Genomic DNA, 11,677 nt, shown 5'->3' with positions numbered 1-11,677 from the left:
GAAGGGGTCGATGTTTTACCAAATCCAACCATTTCCAGCTCCCCCCTCATCCCACAGTGTTTTTATATTATATTTTCATTACAACCTCTCTCCATCAAAGTAGAAAGAAAAAGTCATCAATTAAAATAATCAAAATAATTAAAAGATTTATAATATATATATATATAATAGTAATAAATTAATAATAAAAAGAAAAAAAGGCATCCCTGTATTCTCTGCGTGGAGGCTGCGCTGTCCTTCTCCTCATACCCCTCTGTCTCTCTAACACGGTCTTATTCTTTCAACAAACGCCCAAAATACAATTCAAAGATTTCAGGAGCCCTTCGCAATTTCCGCTCCTCCTCTTTCCTCTCTTCTTCTCCTCCTCTTTCTCTCTCGCTGTCAGATCCATTTCTTCGCCCTGCAATTGGCTTCCATTGGAGGAACAGGTTCGTTCGATCTCAACTCCCCGTATTCGGATCTGGGTTCCTTTAAGTTCTTTCTATTTCGGCGCTTCAGATCTGTTCCTTCTCTTTTTGGTTTCTGTAAGTTTCAATGTGGATTCAGCTCGTGCTTGTCCTTTTTTCCTGTACTTTCTTGTTCTTTCAATATATACTGATTTTTTTGGAATCTGGGTATTCATTTTTGTTTGTAATTGTCGATCAGTAAAATAATCTAGGAGATATTATGACGATTTGTAGATGGCTTGTGTTTTATTTTCATGTACTGGTTTGCGATGGATCCTTGTTCACTCACCATTTATGCGTTCATTTCATTGTTGCACACGAAGGCACGCTCATTTCAACTTTGTTTTATCATAAAATCTTGGTGATACTCAAATCCTAACTGCGTTTCAATTACATCGTTTCATTGCTGATTTCTACTCTCTTTTTTTTTTTTTGATTGCTGTTCAATGATGATCTTGGCTTAATTCCCACGGATTGTTAGTTGGATTACTGATTCTTGATTGGAAGCCAAAGTCGGCCATTCTTGCTCCGAGTTTCATATTTAGTTGCAAATCAAGTTCATGTGGGTGGGCTTGTAATTGTATACGTTTTCTTTATTTTTGGTTGTCATAAATTCGTCTGTCATTTTCTTTGGAGACCTTAGATATTCCGGTTGCTTTTTTGTTTAGCTAGTAATTGTGATTGCTTAGTGCTGTGAGTATGTTCTTTGAAGAATCAAACTGATTTCAAAGATACGAAAGTATCTTGTTTGTATTTTCATGTGTTGAGCCTCTTTATTGTCATGTAAATCTAGTCACTTAAGCTTTCCTTGGAACAGTGTGTGAAGAATATTTGACAAGGGCTTCATTTGAAGTGAACCGTGCAACTTGCGCCGCTGCCATAGAGCACTGTTTATTTTGAACACCAGTTACAATGAAGAAGGTCTTTGGTCAAACTGTTAGGGACATGTAAGTCTTGACTGCGACTCTCATTATATGGTGCTTATCAATTATGATGGTAGTCTCGTTGGCATTTGAGTGTTCTGTTTTCTTGATAATTATTGGCAACATTCGGGAGAACGAATTTTCTTTGGATGCTTTCTGTTGAACTGCAGTATCAGTTTTTTCAGGTTTATTTTAGTCATTAATGGGGATCATCTTTGTATATATCATGTGTACTAGGGTTGCGCCCTTCTGCTATTATTAATGATATGCATTACTTATCAAATTTTTTTTCCCTGTTTTGTCGTATTTATTCACGCGTTTCCATATTGTTTTTCTATCATTATGTCACCACATTTACCTAAGAGGTTCTATTCTGTACTGCTTTTCTTACAGTAAAAGAGAGGTAAACAAGAAAGTTCTTAAAGTTCCTGGAATAGAACAGAAGGTAAAGTTTTCATTCTTTATTATTATTATTATTAGTATTTTTATTTTGCTTATTTGAGCATTCAAAAATTTGATTGATTCTTCCAACATCAACGTCTGGGGTCAATGGGGCTGAGATAGAACCATAATTGCCTATGTACTGTCCTACTTCACTTGGTTGTATATTATTGAAAGTTCTTAGATCTTTCCTGGTGATCATCAGAATTTTGTACTTGGCTAATACCTGTAACCTGAATGGTGAAACCAATACCACGTTACTGTTCAAGCTCAGTGAAATAAAACTTCTGCTCTGCATTTTAGGTTCTTGATGCTACTAGCAATGAGCCCTGGGGTCCGCATGGATCACTTCTTGCAGATATTGCACAGGCAACCAGAAACTAGTAAGCTTGAACCATTCTTTTACTTTACATTTGCTTATTTTGTTCCAAAGTAGTTCTCTCTCTCTCTCACTCTCTCTCTCTCTCTAAAGTGAAGTTGTTCGCTTTAATATCCATGCAGTCATGAGTACCAGATGATCATGGCAGTAATTTGGAAGCGGATTAATGATACTGGCAAGAACTGGCGCCATGTCTATAAGGTTTGCAGTTTTTATGGATTTGCTTTAATAACTTGCAGATGCTAAATATTTGGTGTGTTCCAACTTACTTAGCATACTGTCCCTCGGCTATATCTTTCCCATGTATCTGTGAATTTCGTAATGCCCTTGGATTCTGAGAAATATATTGTGCTGTATGTTCAGCATCTGCTTTTTTTTCAGTTCAACATTATGTTGTGTTGGTATAACTGAAATAATTATTGTGTTGAGCTTCAGGCTTTAACTGTTCTGGAATACCTAGTAGCCCATGGGTCAGAGCGTGTCATAGATGATATCAGGGAACATTCTTATCAAATACAAGTAATTTCCAGTTCCCCAGTGTTTTTGACTGATCCATATTTTGATTTTTTGTTAGTCAACTTTTTTTTTTTCACCTTCAAATGATTAGCACTATATTGGTGTGTTAATGATAAGTTTATCTTTCCCATGTGTCAGACATTGTCCGAATTCCAATATATTGATTCCAGTGGAAGGGACCAGGGAGGCAATGTCAGGAAGAAATCTCAGAGTCTTGTGGTCCTAGTGAATGATAAAGAAAGGATAATTGAAGTAAGGCAGAAGGCTGCTGCTAACAGGGACAAGTAAGTCTATTCTAAAAAAGAGCTGGCTAAAATGCTTTATTCTTATATTGGCTGTTTACTGTTCACCTTGTCAGTTCATAATAGAAGTCACCTGCTATCATGATGTTGCGGACTGAAGTTACATATGTTATATAGTATTTTTGTTATTATTTTTCAACTTACCGTTTTAGACTCTGGACCCACATCTTTAGTTTCCATTTTTATGTTGAAGTTACACCATTTTGAAAAGAAAGGAAAAGTTCCTTAATTTGTCAAATTGTCAGGCGAGTAAATTTCTCAAATGTCTTCATATGAAGTGCCTTTTTTCAAGCTTTCCTTTTAGTTTTCAAGTCTAAATTTATGGTAAAACTTTATGAATATTGTTTCTTTAATAACAGTACTTTAAAGTGTAACTTGTTTCTTTGTTGTCTTATTAAATATTCCTTATTTAATGTGGTGTTTCTTTGTCATGTAACACATCGGAGGATCGGTCTATTTTTATTCATCATTATGCACTTAAATTTTGAGTGGATTCACATTTTTCTCTTGAACAGTTAACTGGGCTAAGTCTCAAGTTCCACTGCGAAGAGTTGTGATAACTTTTGTGGCATTCCCCCCCACCCCCCTCCTTCTCCTTCCCTTTCTACTCCTGGACATAGCTATTTCTCATATTCTACCTTGAAATTCTTTCTAGATTTAAGCTAATGTGGAAAAGCATATAATCCAGTATGTTATAGAACTTTTTACTTTATGGGAGATCATCATTGATGAGATTCTCCAACTGTTAAATTATGGCTCAACAGGTTCCGTAGTGCCTCATCAACTGGCGGAATGTATAAGCCTGGTCAATATGGTGACAGATATGATGATGATCGTTATGGAAGCAGGGATGAGGATAGGAATGGTAATGGTTATGGGAGAGAGAGAGAAACAGGCTTCAGGGATGATGACCGGTATGGCAGATATGGGGACTCAAATAGTCGTGATGGAGATCGTTATGGCAGAGATTATGAAGAACGCGAAAGCAGAGATGGTTATAAGGATGATGATTACCGTGGAAGAAGTCGAAGTGTTGATGATTTCCAGTATGGCTCAAGAAGTAGGAGCTCTGATAGAGACAGAGACCGTGCTCTTGATGATGATGCTCAATATTCATCACGGTATGTGTCTATCGGTAGGGGTAATTATGTTGTTAGTGTAATAAAGAACCATGTTGATTTTTGTGGTTCCATTTTGTTGTTGCCTTCTCATTTTACAGTATTTTACTTGTTTCTTTGGTTTAGTTTTCATTTGAGTATTGAAGAAGGAATCTTAGCTTAAAAAAAATGCAAATTGATTTTGTTTTAAGATGAGGTCTCCCTGTGTCAGATGAAATATAACAGAAGTTAGGTGTAATCTGACAAAGCCTACTTGGAATAAAAGGATTATCCAATGAAGCCAATGCAAAACTTCCCCACTTCAATGCATTTGAATGGAACTATCCTGGATCTAATATATTAATTGGTTTGTATTGAATGGAACTACTCTAGTGCATTGCCTGCTTACAAAGTTTGAGTATGTTTACGTTTTACAATGTAAGCATGCAGATAATGCTTTCATGAGATCCTTGACCTTGAAAAATTTAATTAACTTTTGCCTTTTTTACCCTACAGAGGCAGTGGTGCCAGAGCTGATGACCAATCTCTGGATGGAAGGTAAAATGTTTTTGAATGCATGGTCAAATTGTTGGTGTTTAGTGGGATTTTAAGGTCAACATTGTCAAGAGTCCAACCAAGCACAATTTATTGCATGACAAATGTAAAACCTTTTGGCAGGCGGCTTGATCGGAAATTTTCTGAACAGAATATTGGCGCTCCTCCAAGTTATGAAGAAGCTGTGAGTGAGTCCCGAAGCCCCGTTCACAGTGAAAGGTATAGATTTTGCACCATTATAGTGCACAAATTATTTTGCTTTACTACAATTCACGTGTTGAGGTATTCTGATGTCTTCTTGATGAAAGGGATGGAGAAATGTCAGCATCTGTTCCTAGAGATTCATCACCTGTAAGCAATATTCCAAGCCAAGCAACCACTGCTCATGGTACTGTGGCATCTCCCCAAAACCAGAAAGTTGAGGCTTCTGATGAATTTGATCCTCGCGGTCCAATTTCAGGTACAGTGAGCCATATGAACATCTTTATTTTCATTTTAGACAGCTCCTGTACTCTTGCACTGATATTTTATTGAATGCACCACATAACCTGTCACTATGAGAGTTTGTCTAACATGTTGGACAGAATTGAAGAATTGTTAATATATATTTGAAATTTGCTTTGCACACTCTTTTTAAATTATGGTTCAAATGTGACCCCTTTATTTTCATTTTAGACAGCTCCTGTACTCTTGCACTGATATTTTATTGAATGCACCACATAACCTGTCACTATGAGAGTTTGTCTAACATGTTGGACAGAATTGAAGAATTGTTAATATATATTTGAAATTTGCTTTGCACACTCTTTTTAAATTATGGTTCAAATGTGACCAATCATGGACTGTTGCGATTGGGGTTGAGGATTTATAAATGTCAGCTCTTGATTTTCTTTTGCATGTGTTTTAAATCAAGTTAAATTGTTCCAACATTTAGCATTTGGAATGCTTTTGGTTTTGAAGCAGTGCTGGGTCATAGAGCTTAGGGAAGTTTACTTGAAATTTGCAAAGAATTGCTGTAGGACATAGGCCCAATGGCTCTCCAATGGACCAAAGGAAAAAAAGAAGAAAGGAAAACAATTTCTGCAGCTGCAATGGGACTGAGTGACTTATTTAGGTATATGCCTGTGGTTTTTGACTGGTCATGCAACAACAACGCCTAGTCTGAAGCCAGTAATGGAAAGAAACCCTATACTACAAGAGAGGAATTTTCTATTGAATGGTGATATGGGTGTTTGGTTCCAATGCGGATTCAATGTGGTTGATGTGATGGTCTGTAAAGTAATTGAATACTGACATGCACATGGTTTCATCAGTGTCTCTGTCAGTGTTAGAATGCCATAAGTATTATGGCAAAGAAAAGAATGTGCTATATTGCCAATGGTCTTTGGGCCAAGTGGCACCTCCTTTCTCAATTACTATCGGGTGGTGGCTGAGGGTTGGTGTTTTGAATCCCCTTGGTGTGGAAGTAAATTTTCCGAGGACAAAAAAAAAAGAAAAAGGGAAATATAGTCTTTTGCTTCATAGATAGGTGATCACATTGCTTGAGACAAAATACTCGGGTGCTTGTCCTCGATATGTGGGTGTACATATTATGAGATTAGGCTGACTATAAAATAAGACAATTGGTGCTTGTGCGTGCATGTGCTTGTGCACAAACTTTGAAGTCTGTAGAGGGTTGAATTCTTGGTGATTATTTAGCAAGAAAATCAAGCTTTCAAACGTGACAAGCATGATGTATGAATTAGAGAAAGCTTTGGTATGCATTGGATTTCGTTGATTCATTTTAAATTTTAGTACCATTAATGGCGTATCATGGGGCTGCAACATGGACTGCTTTCTCTCTCTGTGTTATGTCTTAGACTTGGACTTGCATTGAATGATTGTAACCTGATATACATGATTTTTTTTTTCTTTTTTTTCTTTTTTATGGGAGAGTAATATTGGAAGAGTGATTTCACAATTGTTTAGCTGAGGATTGGTGGAAAATATCATACAGAAGATACAAATGCTATTGTGCAAAGTTACTGTTCTATAAGGTAATTATCTGCACCCAACATGACCAAGTCAACCTGCATTAATATAAGATCTGCTTACAACATTAACGATAAAAAAAATATAAGATCTGGTTACTTGCTCAACTGTATTGGTTGAGTTGGTGCAATTTTACCTCAACTCTTCAAGTTGCAGCCTTGGCTTTGAGCATTTGTTTAAATCTGTTGAGTTTTCTTTCTTTGACCGGATAGGGATTGTTTTATGTTGACTATGCATGAGAATGGAACTTGGGGTTCACCAGCAAATGCATACCTGGTGAAGTAGATTAATATTTTGACACACACACACAGAGAGGATTGTGTGAAATTTGTCTTTGTGCTTAACTTTTACTTTGCGTCCATAATAGTATCAAATAGTTATCAAATTGTGCCGTGTAGTTATGTAGTTGGTTTATGGACCTGCATATAAAATCGTGGCATAAGAGTAACTTGTTTTAGATAACTATTTTATTAGCTTCTTAGCAATAATAATTAGCTCGTAGTTTCCCAGTTCTACTAAGGAGTTGATTAGTTAAGGGGTTCTGATTTCATGGTATGTTTTTCTCTTTGCTTAATCGATACAATCATTATCTGTTTTTATTTATAAGTTTTTACCAAGAACAAATTTTTTGCTACTTTCATGTGAGCTAAACTGTTAATGGTGAAGTGTGCACTGCAACCCCCAAGAAAAAGGAAAGAGGAGTGACATAGCTCTATATGATTTGTACTGAGGGAGGCGACAGTTTGGATTTTGATAAAATTCCCAATAATCGTGGTCTTTGAGGAGCTAAAGCCACAAATTTATTTTGGTGCTTTTGCAGCACCGGCAACATAGTTGGACACTCATTATACTTGGTCATTTTTTTCAGCTGCTCCAGCTACTTCGAACAATGCTGAGATGGACTTACTTGGTTCGCTATCAGATTCGTTCTCCTTAGCCATCGTTCCAACTACATCTGCAACCACAACCTCCATGGATGATGCCTACACAATCGCTGCTCCAGCACCTACTTTCGCTGCTCCAGCACCCACTTTTGGGGCAGCACCGTCTGCAGCTAATGTTGTGAATCAGGTAGGCATCACATGTTGAATGTTACAAATTTTTGGAATACTATTTTTCTTGTGTTGATTTATTTACAAACTGAAGTTAAAAATGGTTTAGGAGCCTTTCATCTTCACCCTTAATGTATTTAAGAGGCCCATTTATGATGCTATTGAAATATGATGTGCTAATCTGGTCTAGCCCTTTCAGTGGCAGATGAAGTAGTCCCTATTTTCTTTTGCTAGCTATTCTGAACGCATCTTGAGATAGACCAACTGTATGGAATATATATTACTAAAGATCCATAGCATATTGATTATATGTTGTCTCTTTGGTTCTCTGTATGGAATAATTTGGAATTTTGATATTATTCTTATTATAATTTGAAAGCGTTTATCCTTGATGCAGCCTTTTGAAGATCCATTTGGTGACTCTCCTTTTAAAGCTATTCCTTCCACTGACAGTGTCCTGACCCAGCAGCAGATTTCTGCTTCCACAAATTCTTTCCAGCCTACCGTGAACCAGACTGCTGAACTACCCCAACTGGCCGCCCCAAGGGCTGATACAGTCTCAAACTTAGGCTTTGGGGACACATTTTCTAGCCTTACTTACTCTGGACCCACTGTCTCCGGTATTCAACCTCCAACAAACTCACAGTATTTTCCTCAAGAGCTATCAACTCCACAGCAGAATACTGATATTCTGGCTGACATTCTCCCACCTTCTGGACCTTCACCTGCTTTTACGTCACAGCCAGCTTTTGCAGCTCCAACTGGCCAACCTGCACAGCCAACTGCTAATATTTATGGCACTTTCCACCCACAGGCAGGACCTATAGTGCCTCAGATTCAAGCTGGAGCTCCTGCACAGCTACAGGCAGGATTTACATCTCTCCCCACTTCGCAGATGGCTCCACAAACTCCTGCTGGACCAACTTCACAGCTTAATGGTGGAAACGTTTTTCCACAACATGTTTCTCCTCAAGCACCAACTGGACCAGCCATGCAGTTTAACAGTGGGAACTTCCTTCCAGCACAAGGTGCTGCAGCTCCAGTAGCTACACATATTGCTCATCAAACTCCCACTGGACCTGCCGTTTTACATAACAATGATCACCTTGGTAATTTACTTCCTCAAGCAGGATTAAATGCTCCCGTGACTTCGCAGCAAAATCTTTCGTCTTCAATAGGATCACTTTCAATAGTTCCTCAACCGGCGAAGGACAAGTTTGAGACCAAGTCAACTGTTTGGGCTGATACACTAAGCAGAGGACTAGTCAATTTAAATATATCTGGATGTGAGTGTTTTATGCTTGCTAATATTATCATCATCATCATCATTATCATCACCAACACCAACACCAACACCAACACCATCATTATTATTATGGCATTGGATAAAAGCTTTGCTTACAAGTTGATGAGTGAATTTTCTACTATATATGAGAGTTTGACATGATTTTTTTTTTAATTTCATATTCAGCTAAAATAAATCCATTGGCGGATATTGGAATTGATTTTGATGCCATTAATCGGAAGGAAAGGAGGATGGAAAAACCTGCCACAACTCCTGTTACATCTACTGTCAACATGGGTAAAGCTATGGGATCTGGTTCTGGGATAGGCCGTGCTGGTGCAGGCACCCTCAGACCTCCTCCACCAAACCCTATGATGGGTTCTGGTACGAGTATGGGTATGGTTGGTGGGCCTGGCCCAGGCATGGGAATGGCGGGTTATGGAGTCATGAATCAACCCATGGGTATGGGAATGGGGATGAACATGGGTATGAATATGGGCATGGGGATGAATATGGGTATGAGGCAAGGAGTCCAGATGCAACCACCAAGTGGATTAGCTCCTGGATCAAACATATCTGGTGGTTATAACCCCATGCTGGGCACAGGTGGGTATGTGCCTCAGCAGCCTTATGGCGGCGGCTATCGATGAGATTGAGTGGAACTCCCTCACTTGGAGTGGGAAAAGTAGTTAATACCTGTTTTGTTATAAGGTGAAAAAGATTTGACATAGCAAATCCAGTGTTGCTATTAAATCCTTACGCAATGCACTCCGGTCCAATATCGGTATACAGTTCTGTATTTTTGTTCAATAGTTGTAATTTTATGAAAATGGCTGAATGCTATGTATGTTTATTCATTCTCTCTCTCTCTTTGTTATCCTATCGTTCCTTTTGGGTCAGGAGAGTTGTGTAGGGTTGCTGGCTTCAGCTGTTGTGATATTGTCTTTCAGCGAGCATATAACCGTCCTCAGGTTATTGCTTCTTTTTTTTATACCTTAGATTATTTTTTGTCATTTGCCTGGCATGGTTGGCTATGTACCGGACAATAAATATAATGATTCATTTTTCTACATTCAATTCTTCTGACTCTTCATGGAATCAATTGATTTTGCAATTCAGGTGATCAACATATTTCCTTCTGCATGTAGCACTGTAGTCTGTAGATGTATAAATTCTGTACCTACTTCATCCAATTGTTGCATTCTAGTATTGAAGACTGCAGTGCAATGTGCAATCTTTTAAATTAAGGCTTATATATATATATATATATATATATATATATATTGTACTTTTTTTATTCCAGCTCGTTCCTTTGTCTGGCAAATTTGAATGAGCAAAAACAATATGTATGTATGTATTATATGTGTGTGTTCTCTTGTCTTTGTTAAGGTGATCTTATTTTTGGTTTGATTAATAGATAAGCCAAGCTAAAACAATAATTAGCTTCGATTCGTTTGCCAATATGCTTGCCAAAAAGCTTGGTCAGACTTTGACTTTGATAGGTTTCAAATTCTTTTTTCTAATTATTCCTACGTCCTCCCTATTTTCAATCATCCTTTTTTTTTCTTTTCTTTTTTTTTCTTCTTTAATTTTTTTTTTTTTTTTTTTATTAAAAGTCTAGAGATAACTTATTCTTTGACATATAAGAAATAAATAAGAAATTAAACCTTTTCCCACTAACCTCAAGTTAGTCTCAAGCTTTTTTTTTTTCCAACCCAATTTGAAAGAAAGAAAAGAAAAAAAACAATTATCCACATCCACTATAAGCAAGTTTAACGAGTTGACCAACCCAATCGATAGCCAATCGGGGAAATGTGCCAAGGTCCCAATAAGACTTGAAAATTTTAAGAATCTAAGCATCTTCCAAGATATATTTATATATAAAGGAAACATTTTATATATAGACCATACAACATCAGAGACTTGACAACCTAATTAGGGCATTTAATTTTGGTGGCAATTTTCTTTAGATTCTTCCTTAATTTAGGAAACTAAATTACTTTTTATTTCTCTATTCAAATATACTCCGCAATAACTTCCTTTCATTTTCCCTATACTATTAAAATATTATTTATTTTACTTTTTACCTTTTTTTTTTTTTTTTTTTTCTTTTTTTTTTTTTTTTTTTTCTTTTTTTTTTTTTTTTTCTCTTCTACAATCCACGTGAACACTACCGAAGAGAGACAAAAAGAAAGAAAGGCAACCATCGTCGACATTTCTCTTTTACAATCCATCGTCAACAATTCATCTTCTACCTAAAGGAAAAGGGAAATCCAAAGAAAGGTGTGAAAAAGGAAATCTTCTACGGTTAGAGAAAGGCATGATGAAGATTCGGCGAGATGAAGGTTTGAACAAAGATTCAGAGAAAGGCGAGCAAACGAAAATCCGACATTGCAAAACATCCATAAAAAGGTGTGATGAATATTTGAACGAATTTGAGAGAGACATGAACGTAGATCTATCAGAGAGGAGTGATGAATCAGAGAGAAAGGTGCGACTATTTTTGTGAATAAAATAATGGTAAGGTAAGCAAATGATGAGACAAGTAGAGCATAATTCATATATGTATATATTTATTTATTTCAGATTTCTTCTCGCATATGGCCAAAAGTGACATCCTCTGAATGCATTGGATCAAATCAGGAAAGAA

General features: G+C 37.0%; 1 protein-coding gene across 2 annotated transcripts; it reads left to right on the top strand.

Moving 5' to 3' along the window:
- The first annotated feature begins 220 nt into the window (after nt 1-220).
- On the top strand, nt 221-10,104 carry LOC133852276 (clathrin interactor EPSIN 2-like). 2 transcript variants are annotated; one of them, XM_062289005.1, is made up of 14 exons: nt 221-428; nt 1,264-1,393; nt 1,763-1,814; nt 2,114-2,193; nt 2,312-2,390; nt 2,625-2,708; nt 2,844-2,989; nt 3,772-4,128; nt 4,621-4,662; nt 4,783-4,878; nt 4,968-5,119; nt 7,559-7,761; nt 8,140-9,028; nt 9,214-10,104. In XM_062289005.1, the coding sequence occupies exons 2-14, from the start codon at nt 1,359-1,361 to the stop codon at nt 9,675-9,677; spliced, it is 2,679 nt and encodes an 892-aa protein (XP_062144989.1). In that variant the 5' UTR covers nt 221-428; nt 1,264-1,358; the 3' UTR covers nt 9,678-10,104. The 2 variants fall into 2 exon arrangements, with proteins under 2 accessions (XP_062144989.1, XP_062144998.1); XM_062289014.1 differs by having other exon boundaries at nt 221-524.
- The last annotated feature ends 1,573 nt before the right edge of the window (nt 10,105-11,677 follow it).

The sequence above is a fragment of the Alnus glutinosa genome, chromosome 1 (genome assembly GCF_958979055.1).
Source record: "Alnus glutinosa chromosome 1, dhAlnGlut1.1, whole genome shotgun sequence".
In the NCBI taxonomy this organism is placed as follows: Eukaryota; Viridiplantae; Streptophyta; class Magnoliopsida; order Fagales; family Betulaceae; genus Alnus; species Alnus glutinosa.
The sequence above is the reverse complement of the archived record's forward strand: the minus strand, read 5'-3'. Positions and strand labels throughout refer to the sequence as shown.

What these genes read in the sequence shown, in the direction of transcription:
- LOC133852276 (XM_062289005.1), top strand. Translation starts at nt 1,359, where the DNA reads ATGAAGAAGGTCTTTGGTCAAACTGTTAGGGACAT. An exon ending in GACCAATCTCTGGATGGAAG is followed by an intron (nt 4,663 to 4,782) that starts GTAAAATGTTTT and finishes ACCTTTTGGCAG; the next exon opens with GCGGCTTGATCGGAAATTTT. An exon ending in CAATTTAAATATATCTGGAT is followed by an intron (nt 9,029 to 9,213) that starts GTGAGTGTTTTA and finishes TTTCATATTCAG; the next exon opens with CTAAAATAAATCCATTGGCG.